We start from the raw sequence: 27,806 nt of genomic DNA, 5'->3' as shown, positions 1-27,806 counted from the left end.
TCAGGCCCTTGTTCTCTCCCATCGGAGACAGTACTTCAAGATTCTTCTCCTCCACCTATGATGTATGAGAATAAATCAGGCCTCTGTAAATTTACAACGATGCCCCCCACTTTATATTATATCCTCAACTATAGAGTAATATATGCTGAAACAGCTACCAGCTGAGAACAGAAGTGTTGCCCTATGTAATGAAAGATTAACAAAGCAGCATTTATCTACTACTATTTTTAATGAAAAGCAAATGCAGACTTCTGTATGGAACGGGCTTTGCCTTTAACCACGCCCGTTATTAATACTGATAAAAAACAGTTTGGCCAGAAAAAAACGGATATAAAAAGCAATTTTCACTCATTAGTAATTAAATGCAGATCTACACCGTTCCAGCCTATGATTTAAATCGTTCTTGTGTATTGGCTATCTTCAATGATATTTATGCTCTTGAGGATATCAACTCAAGTGACATTGAACAAGTGGAATTTCCATCGAGTCATGATCTTTCCACAGCACGCCTCTGGATGCGCTCAAGAGTAGTGCTAAACACCATATGGGCCGCCCGATCCACGCTGTGGGACATGGGTTTTGAACTCTTGATTGATAATATAAGAGACACGTCAAGGACCGTCCCATATGATAATGAACAAAAATCAATTAGAGAACCTTCTAAAATGAATTTTAATGCCCAACAGATTAAGCAGCCGTGCAAATGCCAATGTTCCACTTCTCAAAGATAACCCAACTTCCTGCAAACAGATCTCGTTTCTGAGTTGGCATACTAGAGGTTTTCGCCATCTTTTTTCTACATCCTCTACTAAACTTAGAAAATATGATATTATCCTGCTACAGGAAACATGGCTTCTGCATTGTCCGTCTTGGGATGGTTATTATTCTATTTTAAATCCCGCAATTTCCGCTCTGAAAGGTCGACCGATGTCAGGGTTACTCTTTCTGATGAAAACCTCTCTGACTATGTCGATCATATCATATATGAAGCTCCGACTCCATATATTCAATTTGTGCAATTAACCATTTCTGAAGTTCATTATTTCATAATTAGCACATATTGGAATCCTGCAGCCTTTTCAACAGATTCATATTTGAGAGCTTTAGAAAACATATGGGAGAAAATATATCGACACCCCAAGCAGTGCCATGTTATCTTAGCAGGAGATTTGAATTTGCATTGTTTAAACAAACCAAAAACATCTTTGGATGATCGTTTGCGGTGCTGGAATAGGTTTATCCAATCAAAAGATATGCTTATGGTGAATGGGTATTTTCCAGAAGACTGCCCCCCTCACCCTACTTGGAAAAGAGGTACTTCTATGGCAATCATTGATTTTATATATGTTAGCCATGGCTTATTCAATCTACTAAAAGGGTTCGAGGTCCTGGTAACCTCCGATAGTGACCATAACATGTTGAACCTAAACTGGTTATATAGTGATGAAATGATCTATTCCCCTAAGTATATCACTATGAAGGGTACATTTGAGGCTAACTCTGCTCGGAACCGACTACGGTGGACTAGACCTAAGCTACTGCATTTTACGGAGTTACTTAAAACCTCTTGTACGACCTCCAGCAATCAAAATACTGGTGATTGTGACTATTCAAAACTAATACACCAGTTTGCTACAACACAAAAGCTATCGAGATCTTCAACTGCTCTACATTGTTTTCATATAAATATGCAGATGGGAAAAACTATTTAGGAAAAAAAAATGGCTATGTCCTTACCCGTTGACCAGCGGTGGGCTGCGTGTAAAATTATTAAGACTCAATATAGGAACCGGAGAAGATCTTATCGATCTACTCTGTTCCAGAAAGATGGTGAATCAATGTTGGCTAAAGTCCTAACAAAAAATTCTGCAGGGTGCTGGTCCCTAATAACTGGAACCTATAAAACCTCACAGTGTCAAATGCAGATTAATGATGTTGCTCCTGCAGCATGGCGAGCCCATTTTTCCCGTCTTTACGCGCTACCCCCGCCTGTTAAATATATACCACCTGTTAATTTAGAGGGCTCCTTTTCGATTGCCTTTACTATTGATGACATCCTTTATTACATCCACAAGGCCAGTAGATCGCGTGCCCCTGGCCCAGATGGGCTCTCTAATGCTATGTTGAAACAGTTTCCGGACCTATGGGCACCAATCCTATTTGAAATCTTCTCGCAAATTATAATCACTCAAAAGATCCCTAGTTCATGGTGTACTTCACTGATTGTCCCCATTTATAAAAAGGGCGATAGACATGATCCAGCCAATTATAGGCCTATCGCCCTGCTGGACGTCCCGGGCAAAATATTTGCCTCCTTAATTTTAAGAGACCTTAATCAATGGATCAAATCATCAAATATGCGAGATAGATTCCAAACAGGCTTTGTTGCAGGTAAAGGTACGGCCATTAATATTGTTACCTTAAAATCAATTAAAGCCCTCTGCCATCAACAAAAGCAGCCCCTTTATACATCCTTTGTGGATTTTAAGGAGGCATTTGATTCTATAGATCGTAATTTGATGCTACATAAATTGTTATTAATGGGTTGCCCGCAATCACTGATCAAACTTATTGCTCTTCTGCATGAAAATACATCAGTTTGTATTCGCTTAACCCTTGATGGTTTATTGACATCGCCCCTCTTAACATTCCGAGAATTGAGGCAAGGGTGCATTCTGGCGGCTACAATATTTAACCTATTTATCCTAGACATGGGTGATAAATTTAAGAACATTAACTCCGATGCTCCCAAACTAGGTTCTGAGCAGATACCCTGGATTTTTTACACCGATGATCTCATCTTGCTTTCAAAAACTCCAGCTGGATTGCAAAGGTTGATCAATGGGTTGACTGAATATACTGTAGAAAATTCCATGACCATCAATCTAACTAAAACCCAAATTATGATGTGTCATAACTGCAAAATGTCCAAATATTCTCAATTCAATTGGTCTATTAATTGTGACCCAATTTTGATTACATCATCATATCCATACTTGGGCATGATGATTGGTTGTAATGAAAATGATAAAATGTTCCAATTGGATCTTGAATCAAAGCTACATGCTCGGATTTCTCAATCTAAGGTTATACTATATAAATTTGGAAAATTTACATGTAACCATTTATTAGCATTTTATACTATGAAGGTTAAACCTATTATTACATACGGTTCTGAATCTGCCCCGATGCCATCACGATCTTTTTGGGACAAAATGGAAGGCAGATATTGGCGCTCACTTTTTAATCTCCCTACATGTGTCTCTATTGCCATTCTCAGATTTGAACTAGGGTTACTGTCTTTATTTAGCACTGTTGCGTGGAAACTGATAGCTTTTTTGAGAAAGTGCATAATATCTTTGCAACATACGGACATCTCTTATATTTTGGGACAATATTTAACATCTTCTGATCATCAGTACCCAAAGAAATGGATTAATACCGCATTAAATATTCTCATTGATACTGATATTTCCCTCGATACTCTGATCCATAATCCAAATCGGGCTAAAATAAAAAACTGTATCAAAGAGATTGGATATATACTCTGGACAAATGCTATCATCTTAAAGATTGGAATATAGCTCAGTTTGGCCAAAAGAGGTTCAGAGCCACTGAATTGTATATTATCAAATATCCATCTCCTAAATTTAGAGACTATTATATGCGCTTTCGTCTTAATCTTTGGCATACCAAAGATATATTAGTCAGACGGAAATTATTAGACATCAATGAGAATGTTTGCCGATTTTGCAAAAACTGTACCTCTATTGAAACACTGAAGCATGTCATTGCTTTTTGTCCCGCATTGTCTACTATGCGCTGTAAATACTTCTTGCATTGTTTTAAATAGCAGACTATTACTGATCCTGAGGAATTATGGCTAAAAAATTTTGGTACAAGACGAATGACAATCAGACTAGCAACAACTGGCTTTTTAAATGAATTGTTCTAAAAAAGCAATGGATCAGATAGCTACAAATGCACAATTGCTTCATCTATTATTGCCTGTGATGAAGTTTTGAAATTTTGTAAAAAAGTGTAATTTAAATGTATTCTTAAAAAAAATCTTTTAAGCGTTTATTGGAAGGTTTTACACAGCCATACAATACAATAAAAAAAAATAATAATCTTATTAAATACAAGACAACAGAAGAAATGCAGGTCTACCATACAGAAATAGCTGGATACCTAGAAATGCATAAACAGCAGGATATTTACAAGAAACAGCATTTTATCGAAGATGGTGGAAACAGTAATAAGCTAATAACATACATATGCAGTGCTCATTTGACACACCTCAGCGCTAAAGACTTCAGGGTTCCAGAAATAAAGGCTAATGTTATGGACATTACAAAATACTCAGTAACAAACTTGCAACACTTGCTCTGAAAAAAAAAGAGAAACCAAGCTAGCATTACCATAAAAAGGGCAATTGAACTCCTTAGTGGACTGCTTTGAGGAATATCTCAAGAACTGCCAAATCTGATGACAACTGGTGAACAATATGATGAAAAGAATAGATGAGTCAGTCAAGTTAGTTCTCAACATTGGCCTTAAAAGAGAGATGTGGAAAACATGCAAAGTACCATGAATGCCATTTCTGTGGTCTTGAGCAAACTTCTCAAATGAGGCTGTTTAAATCTGGAAGGCACCGAGAGGGATCTTAAGCACAGAAATATGCAGTGACAAAGTTAAATTACAAGTAATGAAAAACGAATGGGACAAACACTATTTCCAGCTCATTTCCCTACAAATATTCTCAGTCCTCTGTACCAGCGTTAAGCCTTAGCTGCTGAAGTAGAGGAACTAGGACATGGGCATCCAGCAATCATCCCTCCAAAATTCAAAATTCCAACTTCAACAAACTTCAGGGATAAGGGTGAACAATTCACAATGTGTATGAGGAAGGATAGCCCAGGGCAACATGTGTCTTGAAAGCAAGATAACGCAGCGCAACACATGTACGAATCCCAATCCCCATGCTTCGAAACCACATGCTGGTATTAAAGCAAGTTATAAAAGTGTGTTGATGTCTAATAAATAAATAAATAAAAGTTTCATGCCACTATCCTGGTCTTAGCCACTAAGCACTTGGATTTTTGCCCAAGTGATAATTTCACATGTGTACCTTCTTCTGTCGTGCAGAAATGAGTTTTCCTTTGGGCAAATTCAATCCAAATTGACACATTAATTAGCACACAAAAAAGTAGCAAAACTGTTTCTCTTTTCGAGATTATGGAACAGGAAAATGAATGAAGACAACAGAATTAACAGCAGATGCCAATATTTTCAGTTTTTCATGTTGATTTGGAAAAATATTTCATTTAAGTATTTTGGCGAAAAACTATTTAAACAAAAACAAACTTAAATCTTGCTTTTTAACTCAATGCGAATAAGAATACGTTAGTTTTGTTAAAATATACAGGTTTGCTGTAGCAATGTTGTTGAAAAATAATCCAGATTCCAGAATGTTATTTTAGCTAGCTAAAATTCTATCTGGTGATATCCTTCTCCTAAAACACAGCAAGAAATAAAATATGAATGAGTAGCCTTTTGAACTGAATGCATTTTGCCCAAGTGGTAATTCTGTTCTGCCAATGAAGCCAAAATTAAAAAGCCACCAATAAAAACAATGATCTACCAAATTCAATTACTGTGTACTGGTAACATGGGTAACACTACGGAAGAGAAGTAACCAGAAATAGTTTGGGTGAGGGGGGTAGGATAAAAAATAAACACATTTAAAAAAAGAGCCCATCTCAAAACCAGTCATTCTTTGTAATTTTCTTAACGCTACAAGATGCAATACTGCTGGAAAACACCTAAGATTAATAGAGCATGGTTGCGTTTGTTGGTAGAATGGAGACCAACCCCTGCCTCACTGATGCAAGGATGGTCTTGAGGAATGATTATTGATGTTGTGCAGAACAAGTTACTTCACCCTGGTAACATTCTTTCGACTGGATGTTCCCCTCACGTATTCCCCATGTTATGAAATCTTGGTTTCCAGCTTCAGCTGCTTTGGAAAAGAAATTCTGTTGGCAGAGGGCACTGTGTGTATAGGCGGTCCCCTCTATGTTCCTTGAGGGCTTCCATCTCTGCTGACTTAATGGTCGAGTACATAAACCAGGCGCAGCGCCCTTTGGCTTCAATTCTGTTTTTTCCCCACCCATATGAATAATTACAACCTTTGATAATTGCCTTTAATTCATCAGACCCAAAAGGAGTGCACAGTCTAAAGCTTGGAAATTCTACAATGGGGTAGGTTTGGAGGGAGACGAGGAATACTTGGGAAGAACCTCCAGTCGAAAGAAAGTTACCAGGGGTAAGTAACTTGTTCTTTGAATGGATTGTGTCCTCTCACGTATGCCTCATTTTATGATAGACTGCCAAAGCAGTATTCAGTTCTTTTGGAGGAGCGAGTACAAATTTGAGAATTAACGTTTGTCCAGAATGGAGCAAAGACCTGCCTTCCCAAATTTTCCTTTATCATTAGAGGCGTCTAAACAAATGTTTTCTGAATGTGTGGATGGTGGACGAGGTAGATGCCTTGTAGATATCCTTTATCGGAACTCCCCTTTTAAGAGCAGAGGAAGTTGCTATGCCCCTAGTGGAATGAGCCCTGAAACCTTTTGGTGGATCTTCCCAGCCAGCCTGTAGCACTCCGAAATAGCCAATATGATCCATCCGGATAGAGTCTGTTAGGTAACAGACAGACCCAGTTTGTATCCTGTATAAGCAATGAAAAGTTGGTTGTGCTGTCCCCACTTTGCCATCCTTGAAACATAAAAGCTTAGAGCTCTCCTCGGATTGAGCCTATGAAATCTTTCCTCTTCCTTGCCAAGATGAGAGGGGAGAATAGAAGGCCGCAAGCACAATCTTCTGTGCTAAATGGTAATCCGATACAATCTCAGGTAGAAAGGAGTGTTATGACCTTAAGAACAACCTTATCCTTGTAAAAAGGTGGTAAATTGAGATTTACAGGAGAATGCCTGCAACTCACTCACCCTGCAGGCTGATGTTAGGCAGAATCCTGCGCAGTTCCCTTGAGGAACACTGCAAAAAGATTAAGACTACAGGATTAAGCAGTAAACCCAATTGGTAGCAGTCTGCACCACCCAGATTTACCTGGTAGCTGTGGCTGAGCAGTCAGACTTCTCTCAAGAAGAGTAGGGCAGTATGTAGAGTATACACAATAGGGCTAAAAACACAGTAGAGCAAACAAACACTGACCAGAGCTTTGTATAAAAAGTATAGAAATTATTTATTTAAAACACACTTTAGGCAATATACTAGCACTCTAAATCAAAAGCAAGTTAAAACACAGTCAGGTAAAGTATACACACCTCCCTTGATAACTATTAGACAAGTCATAGTTAAAACACCACGATTTCTTAAACAGGTGTGAGCGCGTAACCTGATGGCACTCGAATAGTTCAGTTAAAGGGAGAGAATAGAAATAAAACAGGTCCCAACACTTTTATGAGTTCTCAGCAAGGGAGAAAAGGCTGTATACACTGTAGAGCCAAAGTTCATAGGCCAGGCCCACCTTAAAAGGAGCAAAGCAAAATGTGCCCAGGATCACACGGTTTAAAATGCACTAAAAGTCTTTGCAGAATGTTCAAAAGAGGTTGGGGCGATTCAAGAAGGTAAAGTTAGAAGGTCTGGGGCCAACCCAGTTGGAAAGCCAAGGAATTAAGGGTCACCTTGGGCAAACCGAAGAAAGGGAGGCCAGGCAGGACACAGTACCTTAAAGAGAGGAAGCTCCAGCGGTGGCAGTTGTTCCTGGCAGTGTTTGCAGTTCATTGTTTCGACCAGGGGAAGAGAGGATCTCGTCGAGGAGGAAACATGGAGTCGTTGCACTGCACAGGGATGAAACCAGCCGCGGAGTTCGTCGGTAAAAGGTGCATTCCTTTTATTCACGGTCAAAGTGGTGAAGCTTGGCTATCCGGCCGCCGGGGTGCTTGGCACGGGCGATTCGACCAAGAGACGTCTTTGGAAAGCGAAAGGGGGCGAACTGGTTGGTCCCACCAGCTCAAAGGAAGAAGACTCGTTGAGCAGAAGATCTTCTCTTGTCGTTGGGAAAGTGGCGAGTTTGTTGCAGCAGGGCTTCACCGGTGGTGTCGTCGTTGCAGATGGCTCAGCTTCTTCCCTCTTCAGATACTTAGGTCCTGTGGCAACTTTTCCAGTCCCAAAGGCCCTGCTTTTATGCAGAAAAAAACCCATTCAACAGCTTAACTGTCACGCAAACATGCTAAGTGGTGAGCCGGGAGGCTCACCACTGGCCCAATCAGAACAGAGTGCGACTTGAGTTGCTAAGGCAAAGCAGTCCAGGGTGCCAATTCCCCTCCCCACCCATCCTGTGGAACCCAGACAGAGTGGCACCATTTGGAGGGCTTCTGTGGAGAAGCCCGCCAAAAAGTGGAACAAAGGGCTCGACCTTGGTCAGAGTTACAGAGACGGACACGAACGCCATTTTAGAAAAGAGTTCTGGCAAAAAGACCTAACCGTTGATTTAATATTAAATAAATAAACCAGCGGTATCTTGAAGATTGCACCAAAAAGTGGTGCGTTTAAAATCAATCGGAAAATCCCATAGAGAATATTCTGGTGGAATATTTGGCGTGGTAACCACTGCCAACAGCCACAAACTCGACAAGGGGGGACAGGACAGTGCCCCCCTTGAAAACAGACCCAGGGGCAATATAATTAACCCCTTCCAGTACTTCCACAATATTATGGTTTGTACTGGTTCTCTTCACAATTTAGGACTAGTAAAGTCAATGGTGACTTTACATGCCCTGGGAGACAGTCAGTCCCAGGATATGGAATCTATGTTTGGTGGTCACTATGACACCCCTGTGTTACTGCACTGAGGGTGCTGTGTAACACACACATAAAAAATAGATGATACCCTATGGAGCAAAAAGAAAACCCCATAGCCCATAAGCACACAGAGTCAAAGACATACCTCAAATCATGCCTAAGAGTGGGAGGAAAAGACTCTCACTCTTAGCAGGAGAAAAAAACAAACCCCAAAAATCCAGCAAAGCTGCTGGGGGACTCACTAGGTTTGGGAAATGAGCCTTATAAGAGAATTCTCCCTAACAGCTGATGTTACTGCTACTGACAAAGTAGTTTTTAAGTTAGAAGCCTTAAAGGGTAGGAATGGAGTGGCTCGAAAGATCACAAGTCAAAAACTTTAAAACCAAGTTAAGGTACCAAGTTGGTATTTGGAATGGTGTAGGAGGAAACATTTGTGAGTCCTTTAAAAAATGTAATTATTAAGGGTAATTTAAAGTAGGATCCTGCGCTTGAATATGGAAATCGCTGCTAGATAACCCTTGATTGTTCAAATCTGCAGCCCCAGATTTGCCAAATGTAGTAGAAACGATAACACCATAGGTGTATCGCACTGAAAAGGGTCCTCATCTTTCTCCATACAGCACCTGCAGAACTTGTTCCAACGGCAGCGGTATAAGGATTTTGTTGCTGAAAACAATCTCCATTACTTAATCTGGGAGGTCCCAATCCTTGTACGTTAGTCTCTCAGAAACCATGCGTGAAGCCAGAGTGTCCTGACCTCTGGATGAAGAACCCGAACCTCCCCACACGAAAGAAGATACTCTCTTTGTGGAAGACGTATTGGAGTGCAGATGGACATGTCCAGAAGGTCTGGGTACTACGTCCTCCTGGCCCAATCCAGGGAAATAAGGAACATGGATTTCCTGAACTTTCTCAGCCTCCTGATCAGGGGGACTGGAGGAAACGCATACAGGAGGGGAAACTCCCAGTCCACCACGAACACATCTCCTGGAGTTCCTCTTGGGGGAAATTCCCCAGAGAAGTACAGTTTCCAGTTGACACTGGTCACAAACAGATCCACTTGAGGGGTTCTCCAAAGGGTGAAGATCCCTTAAAGGACTGCCTGAGCTAGTTCCCACTCATGGGAGACTGTGCTCTGCCTGCTCAGAGCATCTGACGCTGTGTTCTCTTCTACGGCTAGGGGAACTGCTGATACAAAGATTCCTTCTTGTATTGCCCAGAACCAGAGCCGCATTGCTTCTCTGCACAGTGTTAGTGACCCTACACCTCCCCTCTTGTTGAGGTAGTACATGGCCACTGAGGACATTCTTTCCCCGTACAGAGGGCAGAAAGGCTTTCAGCGCTAGACTGATTGCCCTTAGCTCCAAAAGGTTGATGTGTAGTTTGGGCTCCGATGGAGACCAATGACCGCGGATTATCAGATCGTTGGCGTTGGCTCCCCACCCCATGAGTGAGGCATCCGTCACTACTGTTATCTCAGGCCATGGTTGCCAAAAAGGTTCTCTTTTTAGAATGTTGTCCTCGCAGGTCCACCACAGAAGGTCCTGTGTGACTCTGCTCAGAATCTGAAGGAGATCCGACATCCTGCCTGGGAATTGGGACCACTGTGTCCTGAGAGCCCATTGGAGAGATCTCAATCTCAGGCAAGACTCGGGCATCAGAAAAATGCAGGACGCCATGAGGCCGAGCAACCTCAAAAGGTTGAAGGCCAGACGACCTTGGGCACTCTGAAACTTGGTGCGCCATCTGCAGAATGTCTTGAACCCTCAGCTCGGGTGGCAAGGCTTTTCCCCAAGGATGCATCCAGGACTGCTCCAATGAACTGGAGTCTCCGAGATGGTACCAGGTGGGACTTCTTGTAATTTAGGGAGAAGCCCAGTCTGTGAAGGGAGTGGCAGGTAATTTTTTTTTTATTTTTTTTTTTTTTTTATTTATTTGCATTTAGTTCATTTACAAGAATAAATTCGAGTAGAACCTTTGCAAAAGAGCAAGTTAAAATCCATGTATAAAGAAAAGAAAATTTAAACATTTGAAATTACATTATTTTACATTAACACACAATACTTTAAAATGCTTTAAAATACAAATTAAAATACAGGTGAAAGCAAAGATATACCAATCAGTTTACCAACTCAGCATTTCATTCTCCAGTCAAAATAAGTTCTTTTTCTATATGCTTACAAAAGCTTACTAATTCATAGATTAAACGGTAGTGAGTTCCTTGCATCATGCGAACCCATAAAAACTCAAGGCAGTCTTCAAACTCTATATCAACAAATTTCATAAATCTTGCTGTACGTATTTTGTTGAAATGGGGGCAGTAGAGTATGAGATGCTTCATTGTTTCATATGGTTCGTTACATTCATCAAATCGACATCCCACAGCAAATGTGGTGGCATTTGTTCGCCAGTTCTTTATTCTATCTCTAGTATGGTAAAGATTAAATCTAAATCGAATATATGCCTTCCTGGTAATTTCACAGGGGAATAAAGTGATATGTGCATAGCGAGGGATGCGCTGTTTAACAAAGGCACCATATTCTTCATAAGATTTATAAGTCATAATCCGATCAATAGTTACGCACCAGTCGAAATCAAAAAGTTTTTTTTTTGCATAGCACGGGCGAAGGTGGACATCATTCACTGTAATATTCACTTCACTTAAAAGTTGTTGCATTTTCAGTTGGTAATTATAGAAAGAAGGAGGACAGTGGGTACCCAGCATCTTATGCAAATCCGCATATAGCGAATTATTCGGTGGGTAATTCATTTTTGCAAAATGAGATAACTGTCTCCATTTCCATCTAGACGATAGTGCCACCAGCCCCAATTCATGGCGTATGATGGCATTTGGAATGGACATAGGCAAGAACATTGCTGCTTTTAAAAGTGAACCTTGTACACAATCCAACATATTAGACATATCACACAAACATATGTCTAGTGCATAAAGAATGATACTCTCAGTCTTCAAGGACATAAATTCAATTAACGGAGTTAATGAGAATTTACAGAACCGGGTATAGATCCTTTTCATTTGCGAGAGGAGTGTCCTGGTTTTGCATTTGATAATGTCTGTCCATGCCTTAATGGAATTCTGATCAGAGAGATGATACCCCAAATAAATGGCGTTGTTAATACAAGATATCTGTGCATCCATAATATGCCATCTAAAACTGCCCTTTTTCTGCTTCACTCCAAATTTCATAATTGCAGTCTTTGCCGGGTTGGGAGTTAAATTGTGGTCCTTTGCAAATTCCTCAAAAAGTATTAATTTCGTTTGTAAACCTGCAGGAGTCGGGTCAAACAAAATAATATCATCTGCAAAGGCAATCCATTGTAAGGATATACTCCCAACCTTCACAAAGAACAGGTTCATCTTTATCCCAGTTTTTATCCAGATCCGCCATGTATAGATTAAACAGGGTTGCTGCAAGATTGCAGCCCTGTTTCAGGCCCAGTGCTGTTCCAATTGGAGCTGTGGTGCCCCCGTCCTGTGATATTTTTATTCTATAAGATGTGTTTGTATGCAATTTCATGATCCAATACATTAAATCTTTTGGAATTCCGAAAGCCAACATTTTCATCCACAATAAGTTGCGGACAACATTATCAAAGGCTGCACTCATGTCAATCATTGCGATATATACCGGATTGGAGTTCTTATTCTTGGCTCCAGCAATGACATGCGCAAGGATAGTTGCATTTAAAGTGGTACTCATATTCTTTCTGAAACCTGTTTGAAATTTAGAATAAAGACCCTTGGACTCAATAATCTTCTCCAGATCATGAAGAAGTAGAATCGCAAAGATTTTAGCCTCTGTGTCAATTAGAGAAATCGGGCGATAATTTTCAGGACAGGAAGGGTCACCCCTCTTAAATATCGGTACTATGTTTGCAGTTAACCAAGATGGTGGGATTTCCCCAGAATTGAAGATGGTTTCAAATTTGGTATTTATAATTTCTGCCCACATAACAGGGTCCGCTTTATAGAGACAAGGGGGGAGCCCATCTGGTCCTGCAGCCTTAGAATACGACAGCCTCGAGATTGCCCAGTTTATATCTCTAATGCTCCAATTAAACCGAGGGATCTTAGTAGAGTCTAGCATTATACCAGGGAGAAATTGGAACTTATAAGGTAGTTGAAATTTTGCAGTTATATACGTCTGCCATGTCTGATCAGAAATACAATTTGGCATAGATAGCACGGCATTTTTTGGGTCAGCTTTTAGAGTACGCCATATAACTCGAGTGTCATGTGACGTGATGGCACGAATTAAAGTGCAGTTATCTTCGTTGTGTCTCGAGATCCGGGCGAATCTTAAGTTTTGTTTGTACTGTGAGATGATTTGATTCCGCCTTTCTCTGAGTCTTTCAGTGCCTAAAACATTGTATTTTAATTGTCTTAGTGCTTTATTTTTTTCCCTTTTCAACAGTTTACATTTCTGATCGTAAATGTGTGTGTGTTTCGCACTGCTGCGGTTTTTACAAAATTTGAGCAAAACGGTGTCAACTATTTCGGAGTAATCCCTATCAGATAGTTTTATTCTTAAATTGGTACCATATTGATCAACTCGCATTGTTTCTCGAGATATGTATTTAACAATCTGATCGCACAAACCATTGTTCCACCTAATTGAGTGCTGAGGGCGATCAATTTCTACTGCTGTTAGTGAGCTATTTGCCCCTAACAATTGACATTTCAATTTCAATGATGTTATAAGTTGTGCATGATCACCAATCAATATAGGCTCTATTACTAATGGGGCCATGTGGACTATAAGATTACGAGATACAAAGATAAAATCTATCATTGACTTCTTGAGTCCTCTTTCCCATGTGAATTTGGATCTCATATTGTGTGTCGCCAAGAGATCCATATCCCAATCGGTTAAGAGTTCTCTAAACTTGGCTCCTCTAATGCATGCTAAGGTTGCGAGTTTGGATAGACTAATTTCATTCACGTTCCTACAGTCACAGTTAAAATCGCCACCAAGAATGATCTCACAGTTCTGATATGTACTAGCGGAGAATTCCAAGCATGCTTCAAGATCATCAAACATCTCTTCAATAGTTAAATTGGCAGGATTCCAATATAATGAGATGATAATTAATGATGGGTATCTGATTGAGGGTATATTAAGATGAACCCCTAGTAAACTCGGAGAGTTCCACACTAAATTAGGTTGGACTTTAAATGAAGTGTTTATTGCAATCGATAAGACCCCAGATGGGCGGCCTGAGAGATGTCTTTTAGCTAATGAGTTAAAAGTAACATAACCAGGGATAAGTAGTGGTTCTGTTTTCATCGACTCTTGAATTATGATTATAGTTGGCGGTTCGTCACTATTGAGATTAAGATGCCAGTTCATTAAGTTCACAAAGCCGCACGAATTCCAGGACATGATTTTAAGTTCTTTGTGATTAGATAGCTATGTGGCTGGTTTAGTAGGTAGTGAAATAGTATTAGAAGACAAAATGGCCGAGAGCATAGGTTCCAGCCAAGGAAGGCCGTTGGTTTGAGCTACAACTTTCAGAATCTCAGCCAAGTCAAATCCAGAGCCCGTATTTGTTTTAATAATGGGTACGGTCATATCAATACAATTTCCATCGGTCACTTTTGGTGGATCTAGGAATAGAGCAGCATCATCCTCGGATCCAAAGGTAAGTAAAACCAAACCTTCTCTTTTTATTTCCTCCCGATTAGACCAAATGAATTTCATTACTGCCTCAGAACCAAGATAACACAGGGCTCTGAAGTTGTTAATTCTGGCCAGGGAGACTCTGGTAACATCATTGGATTTAACCATTCTCAATTGAGGTATTTTTGAGAAAAGGGAGAAGATAAATGAACGATTAATGCGTTCATCTACCAATTCCTCAGCATTTCCTTCAAATCCTATGATATATTCCTTCCTCTTATCTGACTGCAAGGACCTGTGTGAGATTGGGGCCAAAGCAACTGAAGTTCCTGCTTCAATAGCAGGATTGATTAATAAATGATTAGGTTGTTTTAATAGGATCTTGTTATGATTGTTTGTGTTCTGGTTGTCCATAAAGGAAGTTTTACTCAGAGCTACGGAGGCTTCGCCGTTTTTATACAAGAGTGGGTTGATATTCGTATGTTGTGGTAGTGTTCTACTTTGCGGAGGGCCGTGTATGAATATAGGATTTGGAGTCATTGTATTATCAATTGATCCAGTTTGATCGAAGCAGCTGAACTTAGGACTCTCTTTATGAAGTACTGCCGATGCCTCAACCAAAGTAGTTCTTTTTCCCGTGCCATTTACTGCGATTACCGATTTGGGCTTATTCACCTCCTCTTCTATGTTATTAATTATTTCATCTACCTCTACCTTCCCTATTTTACCAATGCCATTTACAGCAACTAAGGGTATATTTTTGGACTGTTCAGGGATGTTGTTCGCAGAGCGTTCAGTAGTCACAACGCTTGAACATGCTTCACTATAGGTTTTCCTAGTAAGTGACATCGAATTATCGCTACCATGAGGGCCCGATTGAATGATGTTGTTTTTCATGGTACGACATCTCCCTATAATCGGGAAAAAGTCCCTTAAATTATTTTTTACCACAGAGCCGATAACAGGTTCAATTAGAGTTGTTACACATCCGTTGTCCTGATTATCTAACACCTTTAGAGACATTTCACATAAGTTTAATTTGGTCAAAGGTTTAGAAATCGTAATTTCCTCAGTTATGCTATTCATTGGATTAACGATACCAGATTTGAGATTAGCAATCTGAGGAGGGATGGCACCCATCATTAGTGACTTGGTAATGATACCATTTTGACTTACTTCCTCCAATGAGTTAGTAACCGGGGTAAGAGCATCTTGGCTTTCTTTAGACAGTTGTCCTACATCAATATTATCTTCATCGATTAATTCTATACTAGGAACCAAGGGGGTATCCTTTCCACGTCCGTCATTCTTATGTAATAGTGCTTCCTTCCTGCGCTTAGCATATCTCTTAACAGCTCTCAAGTGATTTTTTTTGACTCGACGGGACATAAAAGTAAAAGGTTCCTCAGAAACACAGCATTCTGTCTCTGTTTTGTTTTGTGGTTCAATTACTTCAAGGAGAGCAGATGGGCTATCGGGAAACTGCATTGAAGGTTCTCTTTTGGTAAAGTGAGTTGTAATTGTGAAGTTCAGTGCGTCGACTGATGCCTTAATTTCTTTCAAGTCATTGTCGCACTTACATTTCACAGGTTCAGTTAATGCGTCCTGATTGCACTGTTCCAAACTGTTTGCAGGAGAATCGTGTCTCCCTGCCTCTTCATTGCTGTGGCCTTGCCCTCTAATTTCAGATTGAATGGATCTTAGGGTGTCAACTGCAGTGATAAACCCCTCAATTTTATCCATTTTGGAACAAAGATAGTGCAAGATGGCCTTAGTTTCCTTTAATTCAAGATGAGTGAGCTCGTGACCCTTGTCAAGGAGATCTAAAATTTTGGTGATCACCGGAAGAGGAGTTGGGGATTGATTTTCAGTTCCGCGCACACTATTCGTACCTACTCCAAGATCCTCAATTGATACTTTGTTTGAGACATTAAATTGATCAGGCGAGAATGAAAGCGTGCGCGGACTTGCTCCAATTGGTGCCTCATCCGATACATCATCATCTATTTTGGTATGATAACTCCTGTTAGTATATCCGGTGGTGCCAGAGTGTGTTGTACCATGTACTAGTGGAGTCATCATACTAATAGTTTGATTGACTTGTGCATTTAATGCAGCCATCTTCTGCAAGGTAGTGCTAAAGTGCACTTTGTTAGGGGTACATGAATCAGATCGAATCGTACTATCATTCGTATTTACATCTACAATCTCTTTTTCCTCAACCTTTGTTGGGGCATACATAACAACAGTGGAAGTAGCATGCACTTGGGCTACATGAGTGGAGCAGTTACCATTATCTAAGCAAACCACAGGGGCAGTAGGTATATTGTCATCCACCATGTCAACTAATGGCACTTCATGATATGAAGTTCGACCTTTGCATACCGTAGAGTCAATGCTGGAAGATGTTAAGGTATTAGTTATTGCCTCAATGCAACGCCCACTTCGCAGGCCATTGGCCATTGTAAAAAGGAGGTACACCAAATATAAGAATACTTTTTACAAAATCTCAGAATAAGTAAACACCTTTCCTATTGATGGTTAGAAAATTTAAACGTAAACTGACAGCCTTCTCAACATAAACAAAGAGTTAAGCACTGTACACTATCACGAAAAAGTACTTCTCAAGAACTTAGCTCGTGCCAGTTGCCCAGGTCACAGCCAAACAGCACAACAGCGACTCCAGCCCTTACTGCCTCCAGGGCTTAACGCCGCAAGGGTGGTTGTGCCGGCGATTTCAGTGCTGGTTGAAGTCACGTGACCAAACACGTGTCGGAGTTCAGCTCCGCCCCCTCCAGGAAGCGGTTACTGCAGCAAGAGCAACGCTCGCAGTGCTGCCAACGTGGTGCGCAGGATGAAAGTAATGAAAATAACACAGCGCTCCTTGTAAGAGTGCAAGAATCCCAGTGGCAGGTAATACCGAGATGTTCCTGGGCCTGTTCAGGTGAACGTGCCCTGATCAGCCAATCGTCCACTTAGGGGTAGATGTGAATCCCCCCCTCTCCTAAGACTCGCTGCCACCACTGCCATTAACTTGGTGAAAACCCTTGGGGCGGAGGTCAGCCCAAATGGCAGAACTCGAAAGAGAACCGCCAATGGCGAACCTCAGGTACTTAATGTGCTTGTGATGGATTGGCACATGAAAGTAAGCATCCTGAAGGTCCAACGATCCCGTCCAATCCTGGAGCTGGAAGGCCTGAAGGATCTGAGAATGTGTGACCATCTTGAACTTATCCTTCCTGAGGAATGTGTTCAAGAATCTCAAGTTCAAGATAGGTCTCAGTCCTCCATCCTTCTTTCGGATCAGGAAATCGTGAGAATACCATCCTCTGTTCCTCGCCATCACAGGACCTGGTTCCATAGCACCTTTCTCTAGCATGGTCACAATTTCCTGCAACAGGAACGGATCTGGAACATTTAGCTAATGGCTTCCCGGTGGATGATCCCGAGGTCTCTGTATAAAGGGGAGGCAGTAACCCTCGGCTGTTTCTAGTGCCCATGCATCCAAATTAATACCTCGCCATTCTTTCAGGCAGTCTGCCTCCCACCGGGGTATTGAGAGTCAAGACCGCAGAATTGTTTTGAAGTAGCTCAAGCAGCGGCTGATGGTAAAGACGCTGCTTCTTGGGGGGGAGGGGGCTTTGCACCTCTTCCTTGTCCACCACGAAGGAATCTGTCGGTTTATGGTCATTTCATCTAAAACCATTGCATCTAATGCCATTCCATCGATATTTTGCCATCTAAAATGTTTTCCATCCAATGCATATTTTTGTGCTCCCCCTTCCCCCAAACCCCTGAAAATGCACCTGAACAAAAATTAACCCTTTACCGCCCAAAAGCATGCATTAGACGGAAATGTTTTAGATGGAAAAATGTTAATGGAATGGGTTTAGATGAATTTACTAGATACCTCTCTGTCCTATTTGACCAGCCTGTCCTCTCGCTCTTCCAACTGAAGAGTAGTAGTGAAAAGACTTATCCCTCCAAGATGATTTGCTGGGATGAAAAGGCTGTGGCTGCCTAACGGCGGCACTTAAGGATTTAGCTGCCGCCATTGAGGTCTGTGGCTTTTCAAGGCTTTTATCCACCTGATTTCCAAATAAATTGGAGACGTCAAAGGGCATGTAAAGGAGTCTGGATTGTACATCAGGTGCGACTCCAGACTTCCTCAACCACGCAAATCTGTATATGACAGTGCTTTCCGCCATGGCCCTGCTGACGCCGTCAGCAGTGTCCAGACCTGATTCTGGAGACTTACGCACGGCCTCCTTGCCATGTCTTATCAGGTTCATGAAGCAGTCTCTTTGCTCACCCTCAGGGATATGATTCGCCGACATTGCTATTCAGTCCCACTGGGTGAATGTGAACTTTGCAAGGGCACATGTAGAATTAGCAGACATTAAAGCTATGCTACTAGCACAAAAGACTTTCTTTGCCCATGAGTCAATGCGTTTGTCATCCCCCATCAGGGGGGTATGGTTGGGTACGAAGCTTGCTTGGAGGAAGATGTAGCTGCTTGTACTACTAGGCTTTCTGGAGTTGGATGAATTGACAGGTAGCCTGGGTCGCTACTGGATTGCCTGTATTTTTTTGTGCGATTTTGGTTTACTGCAGGGCTGGACTCTGGAGCCTCCCAGTTTGCTGCAACCCTTTTTTGAAGTGCCACATGAAATGGTAGTATAGGGTCATATTGAGGACCTTTGTCCAATTTGTCAGTTAAGTCATCTTGTTCAAATGCGGGAGTTGGTCTACTCCATCTCAGGAATTCTACCACTCTGGACATTAGGCTTCTGTATGATGCATCTGCATGATCAGGGTCCGGTTTCCCAAAATATAGTTCTGGGGAGGTGTCTAACCCACTAGCTGTCTGTAGGGTGTCATGTAGCTCCCTAACCCTGGTCTCTTCTGAAATGAAACATTCAGGTACATTAGTATTTCTTTGAATACTAGGGGTATCCAATTGGGAGACCACATGGTGGGGTATCATCTGATGTTTCATAGCCCTCATATTTAGTTAAGGATCTAAAAAAATCCTTTTTGGGTAAAGGTTTAGAAACCTTTACCTGGCTTTTTTGTGGTAAAGGTGTTGAATGTACAGTCAGCATCAATGTTTTGAGTATCGGCGTCAATGGTTTCGGCGTCAACGACTTAACTTTGTTCTTGTGCTTCGAGGGACTTGACCCTTGACTCGATGGTTTCTTCAAAGATTTTGCATCTCATCGAGTACTCCAAGACTCTCGAGTATTCTTAGGCTTATGACACAGGCTCGAGGGCGTGCCCGGTGTCACCTTGGCCTCATTAATGCTGGTCATCGACCGTAGCATGGCCTTTCTTATGTTTCAAGGACGGGGCTGGATCCTCGAAGATTTTCCACATTTTCTTCCTAAAGAGTTCGCACTCCTCTTTGGATTTAGTGAGGCAGACTATGCTTTTTTCATCTGAGGAAGATGAAGATGATCTATGCCTTCTCTTCGATTTTTTGGATTACAAGGAGTGTATGCTCCTCGGGTGGGACCATTTTTTAAAATCTTTTTTTGAAAGGAGAGTAATCTAGGCTCGGGGGAGAACCCAAATTTCAGAGGAGATTTGGGGACAATCCTACCCGCCAATAGTTTAGCTTTGCGCTCTTTTAAGGCCTTACCTGTCATCGACTGACAGGATCAACAGTCAGCAGTTACATGCTCAACGCCCAGGCACCATCTTATGCGGGCCCATGATGGACATCTTAGTGCCACATTTTAGGCACTTTTTGAAGCCGTCGGAGTATTCGGAGCTGAAGACAAGGGTATAATCGAAACGGTTATGAAGAAAAAAGAAGCGCACTGTGATTCTCGAAGCAATCGCATTCGCAGAGAAACGGAAATGAAGCCAACGGGTGCTGCACGCGGTTTACGTACTTGACCGTGACGTCAGCCGAGATGGAAGCCCTTGAGGGACATCGAGTCGACCGTCTCGACACACAGCGCCCTCTGCCAAGAGAAAAAATGTTCCGTAGCAGGTGAAGCTGGAAACGAAGACATAAAATAAGAAATACGTGGGCGGACACAATCCATTCAAATTACATGTTACAAAGGTTTTTAAAAAGAAATGCATCACATTCCCCGCATGGAGGTTTTTTGCAATACATTTTTTTTTTAAAAAGATCAATAGGTAATTTTCAGAAGTACAAATATATTAATGTCATGGATGCCTTAAGTTAAGGCATCTATGACATTAATATATTTTGAGACTGCTTTTATTGACCATTTTCATGATCTAATAAAAACATACCTTACAATTCTTCATCATGCAATTAAAACTACAATCTACACCAAGGATGCACAACTTGTCCATGCAGGTCGCTGGCAACCAGGCAGGTTTTTAGGATGTTCAACAAACATTCATGAGATAAATTTGCACATTATTGAGCCTCATCTGAATACATTTTCTGAGGTTATCCCAATTGCCGGATAGGTTTGTAGATTCCAAGGCCACAATAATCCACCACTGGCACAGCAATACTATGAGAAACAATCACAATCATTGAACAACCAAAAACTATTGTGGCTCTTCATATCCATATCCACACAACACATGTACCTGGCTCTCCTCTCCAGTCTGTGGCAACTTCTGATTTCTTGAAAGCGCCAACATCTCGATCAGTTCTCTGAAAGAGAATATTAAGTTTATAAGGTGTATTGCAACAGTATGAAAACATTAGGCAAACACCTTTTTAAGAAGGAAAAATGCCCTTGTATGGGTTTGACATCTCCAAGAATTAGATGTATTTGAATGTAATTGTATTGTATGTACCAATTTTTTTTGTATGACAAAATATTATGGACCTTGTTTCCATGACTGTAGTCCATGCTGGTGAGTAAAAAAGGGTGAAACTACTATGGTGGCCATTCCATGGAGTGTTAAAAAGGAGAGGTTGGAGGAAAGTTGAACAAACTGATGAGCATGTTTATCAAGAAAGTGTGACACCAAGTAGGCATGAGGTTGAGAAAATGTTATAGGATTGTGCAAAGGATGAACTGTCAAATTGCGAGTGTGGATTTCAGAGGTAAAAGACTGGTACCACAACTGGTATTAAGACCCATGATTATTGTGCTATTTCCTCTGATGGCATTTTAGATTTACAAGCAATACCAATGAACAGCTGAGTAAGACATTTTGCTGGCCCATGATGGAAACTGAGGTGTTCAGGAATTAGGTACAGTGGAGGAGAGAACAGTTGGTACTGAACAGCTTCATCTCACTGAGGAGGCCCAACAAGGCCGAAACACGTGTCTGGGATTGCTGTTTGTACTCTTATTTGGAGCATAACATTTCGATGCTGGACTGCCCAGAGGTGGGACCAGACTGATGTGCAAATTACTATTTCTCCTTTGTGAAAGGTACGGTGAGCTAAAACGTGGATGTAGCCCCTCCCAAGCGGGATCCTACCCAGAGAACAGTTTATTCGGCCATGTTCATTCTCGGTACAGGTGACCTGTGATGAACCGTGGGAATGTGTCCTCACCTCCCCCAACCCCCTCACCCCGACCGCGGAAAGGTGATGCTAGGGACGTGAGCCCGCTCTGCAGCATCCTCCCCAGGGGGTCAAGGCAAGTGGTGCCTAACTGTGAGAGGCCCCCCCCCCAGCCCCTTGCGGACATGGACTCTCGTTCCTGTGCGGAACTCCCTCAAGAATATACACATCCAGACATATGCTATCAAGAATCCTGCAAAAAAAAACACAATGTGCTATTGTAAACCAGAAACTGTAAATATTCCTTTAACTAAGAAAATCCCATTAACTGAGATGAGGACCTGCGGAGGAGCAGAGAAGCCATGGGGGAAAGAGAGAAAGGAATACAAAGTTACGCTGGCGAAGCCCCACGGCCGCTTAGCATATGAAAGGGGAGGAGCCTGGAGAAGAGAAGAAAAAGGCTGCGAGTTGCGAAGCATCTGGCAAGCCGGCACTGAGCAGAGGTTTGATGCTCCACATCCTGAACTGGAGAGGGAACAGGACTCAGAGGGAGACACGCGGTGTCTCATAACAATGAGAAGGAGAGAAGTGAAGTTGGACACACCACGTCCTAACAGCTGGTAAGCAAATGAGACGGAGAGTGGCGACATGACCACAAGAAGCGTGTGGTGGACCAGAGGTCCTGTAAACACTGCCGATACCGCTTTAGCAATACGGACAAGACAAGCCGGTAACTGAAATACTGGAGTGCCTGCAACTACAGCGACACAGAGAGAGACAAAGGAACCAGCAGAGGCCAACCCGACAAACCGAAGAGACGACCAGGAAGGAATTGAGTACCCAGTGATGTTATCCCTACCAGCCAGGGAACAGGGAAGACGGGAAATCTGGGAGGGGGATGCAGAATCATTATAGGAATGCTCATACTCTCACCAATAAAGAGATTGTAATATTAAAAGCCATTGAAGCAAGTAAGAACCACTATTGGAAGTCTCATACGAGTAGAATATATTACATGGATATCTAGACAAGTGAATGAAAATCGATACTTTAACACTCATACTCGTCCCTGTGGGAGAGGAAAATATCACGTTAAAAACAAGAAGAGGGAATGAGAATCATTATTGTAATGTTCATACTCCGATCAATCAGGAAAGAATGAATAAAGCAGTGGCCAAGAACCAGAGAAAGTATCAAAGGAGAGACTTGCCAACATTTGACAGTGCTACCAGGGAAAAAGAGAAAACGGGATCAATGATAATGAAAGTAGTAAGGAAAACAGGAAAAGAACAGAAATCTAAAACCAAAGAAAAGAGCAAAGCTGGGGGTGGGGGGGGGCGCTGTTGAGCAGCCCAAAGATGGCTGCTTGGCCTTTCAGCTCCGTGCAACGCCAACGAAAAGCTGTCCAAAAAGGCGGTTATCTAGGACTCCTGATTTTCAGATGCGCAACATATATCAAGGAAAGTGTGAGGCACCTTCTACCCAAGTTTTGGGCAAAACAAATGCACCGAAACAGAGATCCCGATGGGCACGCTGCACGCGGCGGCCCACGGTCGCCCTTAGGCTGCGGCCGGTGCCACCCTAAAAGAACATCCCAACGCTTTGGGCTGGGCTGGGAGAGGCGCCTACCTCCGCGCTCCTGTGCCTACAACCGCACAAACACGTGAGCGGTCCCCGGTCTCCTTTAGTCCTGTGCTGCCCAGGTGGGGAATCGATCGATAGGGGTCCCTGGAGGGCGTGCGCCCCCGTGGCGACACTGGGCTCTGTGGGGGCCGCCACCTGGGTCGGGGCCAGATTACCTACCCGGCCCCGGATCTGCAGCGGGCTAGGAGCGGCGTACCCAGCTGCTCGGCCCCAGCTCCACCATTCATGCTGCGGGGCGTGAGACGGACCGTGGCACCTCTGACAGCCTGACACAGTTTTAGCGGGCCACGTCAGATTTCAGGAATGCCGTGGGAGAGGTGGACCCAGGCCTGAAATGGCAGGAGCACATCATCGTTCCCTCTGGCGAGCATTTGCCGTTGCACGGGCGCCCCGGCCTCCTGATTTCACCGGCGCCCCGTATCGGATTGGGAGGCCCTGCTGCTGGTGACCCGGTGAGTGGTGAGCCTACCAGATCCCTGCACCACTACGCGCTGTGTGGGGCGAGCCCTGTGCCTGGCTCCAGAGCTGCTACCAGGGAGGAGAGGAGGCCGAGTGGCGGCCCTGTGGGGGCTCCGACCTGCGCTGCCACACATGACATGCTGCAGAGCACACCTAGATGGTAGGCACGTGAGGACTCGAGCATACAGCAAGTAAGTGTGCCACTGGGGGTGTGATACTGGTGAGGTCCTGGGCCTTGATCTCTGAGAACGCCGGGCCATGAAGAACATTGCTGCGCACTAGCGGCCCCCACAGCTGGCACCGATACACCCCGCTTCCCTGTAACGACAGGGCCCCTGTGCACGCCACGACTGTGCTGACCCCATTCTACTGCGACGGCTGGTCATAGTGCCTTACATACCGATTGCCACACAGTGAGAGGCTGACCGGCCCCCGCAGGGGGCGCTAGAGGGACAGCCTACATAGCGGGCTGTCCCTTCTGGCCACCCCCTTCCGGTCGCTGGTCAGGCCTCTCTCCTCTCCTCTCCTCCTCTGAAGGGGAAGAGGCGTTCCCAGGGGGACCTGGCTTCCGGTCAGGTCCCCCTGCGGACACTTATAAGGGCGGGAGCTGCTGGCCATCAGTCTCTTTGCCCAGCAGCTCCCGCCCAGTGTGAATTGATTTGTGACACGCGCTGAAAAAAGGGCCAGGCAATGGACGATCGGCCACAACCTGGGTTTCAAGGGTACCGAGTGTGTGTGGCTGGGCACTCCTGGCATGAGGTGGCATTCCTTGCTGCCGGCAATTCACTGGCGACTCCAGTGGCGGCGGGCACCAAGGTGGTTATTGATTCATTTGGGGGGGGCAACGATCTGGCCAAGTTGGGTCGCGGACGCTTGCTCGCACAAATACAGGTTACTTTACGTATAATGGCGCACGAGTTGCCAGGCACAGAAATATTCTGGTCAGAAGTCGTGCAAAGGCAAGTATGGAGAGACGCCATTTCTGTAGCCGGCATGGAGAAATCCAGAAAGCGCCTCAACAGAAGTGTTGCGAAATTTACCAAGGCAGAGGGCCTGGGGTACGTAGGGCACTGCTGTTTGAGCTCCTTGCCTTCCCATTTTGAAGCGGATGGGGTCCACCTATCTGATAAAGGCAACGATGTTTTCCTAACGGCTTTATTGGGCGAGCTAAAGAGGGCAGGTTGCAGATGAATTCAATGGTGAGTATGGTAAGCTGTAATTGTCTAGTAAATTTGAAGGAGTAGCAAGGTCCTAGGGTTTGGGGGCATTGATGGCAGCGTCAGCTACCATCAAAGCGTGGCGGAGTATCGGGGCGGTCCTAGCCAATGAGGTACTACACGCTGCAGCGGCTCGGGATTGGCCGGGCTCGAGCCGATCCCTCGACAGGCACTGACTCCCTTCCTTAGGGCTTTAGGCCAACAATCATCCTGGTCAGTGCCACTGATTCCTGCTGGCTGTGCCAGTGTAGCTGGAATAACCAGCAGTTTTGTCAGTTTGGCCAGTGGCTAAAGTGGTGACATGGTTCACCCGTATCTGACGGTTTGTAATGTGGCTGGGACCGTCCCAAGTTGTCTTGCTCCAAAATAAACTGTGACCTTGTGTTTTTCCAAAGAACTTTAATACAGTTGTCTGTGTATTCATTTATTCATTTCATTGTGTTATGATAATGACCTAAGGAGGTGGGGGTGTCCAATGGGGATCTCCCCGCTATGACTTCAACATCGCCAATACACAGTAACAGGTAGGATTGTTTTTGTTGCCTCCCTGCCACAATCCAACTTGCCGGGACTGCACTAGCTGTTGAGAATCCTCCCTGCACTGCTTGCCTCGGGGCAGCTGCCGCTGGCAGCCCCGCCGCCGCGACGACTTTGTGCCTCCTCATTGACACGAATCACCATGTGTGTGCTCCACTGCAAGCACCCTCTGGGCGTATATTGAGACACTATTGCTACGGACCCCTGAGTAAGTCGGGCTGAAACTTCTAGACCCAGATCCTGGTTGCCTTCTTGGGGTGCTGGTTGCTGCGTGTTGCACACAACAGACCGGATCACGCCCGATATTTAGACACGTGCCAGATAGGTAACCCCCTCTACACCGGGGGTCTAGGTGGACTACTCCCCTGATTAAACGGCTTGCTACCATTAGCGCAGATGGCCAGGGGAACGCAAAACGCAGCTGCTGAGTGGGTGATAAGGAATCCGGTGCCCCCCCCCTCCCATGACCCAGGCTCCTGCTCCAACGGCCACCAGGCCTCCCGACCCCTGCAGGGACAAATCAGAGGAGTTCTGCATTACCTCCCCCTGGCTTGAATACACTGGGGAGCCGGCCAGGGACCCTGTTTTGGGGGCGAGTGCTCCCTGCACTGTGGGAGGGACCCCATCATTGGCACTGCATCTGCTTTACTCTCTGGGACTAAGATACTAAGCGTCTATCGCGTCTGTGTGAATCAACAGCGCTCGAAAACCACTCGACTGCCCTGGAGAACCTACTCACCTACCTATATAATGTCTAACAGATTCCGAGGGGCCAACAAGGTCGGCGCCATGGATAAATTTGCCAAGGCAGCACCCAGGTCCGATCAAGTGCGATCTTCCACAAGCCAAGACGACTCTGGCATGCCAGTGGACGCCCCACTTCCTGACTTAACTGCTATGATGAATCCATGGCCAAAAACTTCACATCCTTTCATAAAAAGCTCGACGACATAAATGCAAACGTGGCTTCACTCAAAACCAAGCATTATCAAACTGGAGTCAGGATCACCGAGGCTGAGACTAGGATTGGGGCGAACGAGGAAGGGATACATGTACTGCAGGACACTGTGGCTACTCTCACCCGCGACATGAAATTCGTCAAAACTAAATGCGACTATTTGGAGTTCAGATCGCGCAGGAACAATATTCGTATCGTCAGGTTCCCTGCACTCAGAGGGAGCGAATGGAACTTGCAACTGAAAACCTCCTCAAGGACCTACTGGACAAATCTGAGCCGTCTCCTTTCTTTGCTGTCAAGCACGCTCACCGTGCACTGTCCCCACGCCGTAAACCTGGCGATTTTCCAAGGCCTATAATTGCAAAGATCTTAAGCTACAGAGACAGAGATCATATACTCCGGCTGGCACAGGAGAAAGGGGAACTCGGGCTAGACTCACAAGTCATCAGAATCTTCCCAGAATTCTCTACAGGAGTCCAACAGGAACGACGACAATTCAATGGAGTAAAGAAAATGCTAAGAGAAAGAAATGTCGCTTATGCAATGCTATTCCCCGCACGTCTAAAGTTCACCTTCCAGAATAAGCTTTACTTTTTCACAGTCCCAGATGAAGCGGCGAAATTCAAAGAGGCACACATTCTGCTAAACAACCCTGCGGACGATCTGATGGAGAATGACCGAGGGGGGATGCTACCCTCTACCTACTAATGATACCCACACTCTAGTTCCTTTGTCCTTCTGTTCATGAGTTGCAAGTGCCTCGGACGAACATCACTTGCCTCTCATACAAAACACTGAATTACTGGAGTGAGCGCTATACCTAATGTCTGCATCTCTGATGGTCTTTTCTCTGGTTTCAAAGATTCATTGTGTGAAATGTGAATACTAACTGCCTTAATAGGAAATTTGCTGTGGTTTATACCACGCCTTATACGAATGTTGGTCATGGGGCATCTGCTCACCCCACTGCGGCTGCAATGGTTATTTGGATGGTTATGTTGCGCACAAGCCCTCGTTGGGCCCGTGGCCTGTGTGGGCCATGTTGGGGGTGGCGCAAAGGTAAATGT

At 43.9% G+C, this 27,806-nt stretch overlaps 1 protein-coding gene across 2 annotated transcripts in view; it reads right to left on the bottom strand.

The window, feature by feature from the left end:
* MED4 (mediator complex subunit 4) overlaps positions 1-27,806 on the bottom strand; it is a 550,363-nt gene that overhangs the window by 458,719 nt on the left and 63,838 nt on the right. For both annotated transcript variants that reach the window (XM_069640681.1, XM_069640680.1), the window contains exon 2: positions 21,051-21,117. In XM_069640681.1, coding sequence (XP_069496782.1) covers positions 21,051-21,117 — 67 coding nt within the window. The remainder of the gene's footprint in view (positions 1-21,050; positions 21,118-27,806) is intronic.

The sequence above is a fragment of the Ambystoma mexicanum genome, chromosome 7q, assembly GCF_040938575.1.
Source record: "Ambystoma mexicanum isolate Mex_15411 chromosome 7q, UKY_AmexF1_1, whole genome shotgun sequence".
Lineage (NCBI taxonomy): Eukaryota > Metazoa > Chordata > Amphibia > Caudata > Ambystomatidae > Ambystoma > Ambystoma mexicanum.
Note: the sequence above shows the minus strand (reverse complement) of the source record. Positions and strands in the feature narration are given on the sequence as shown.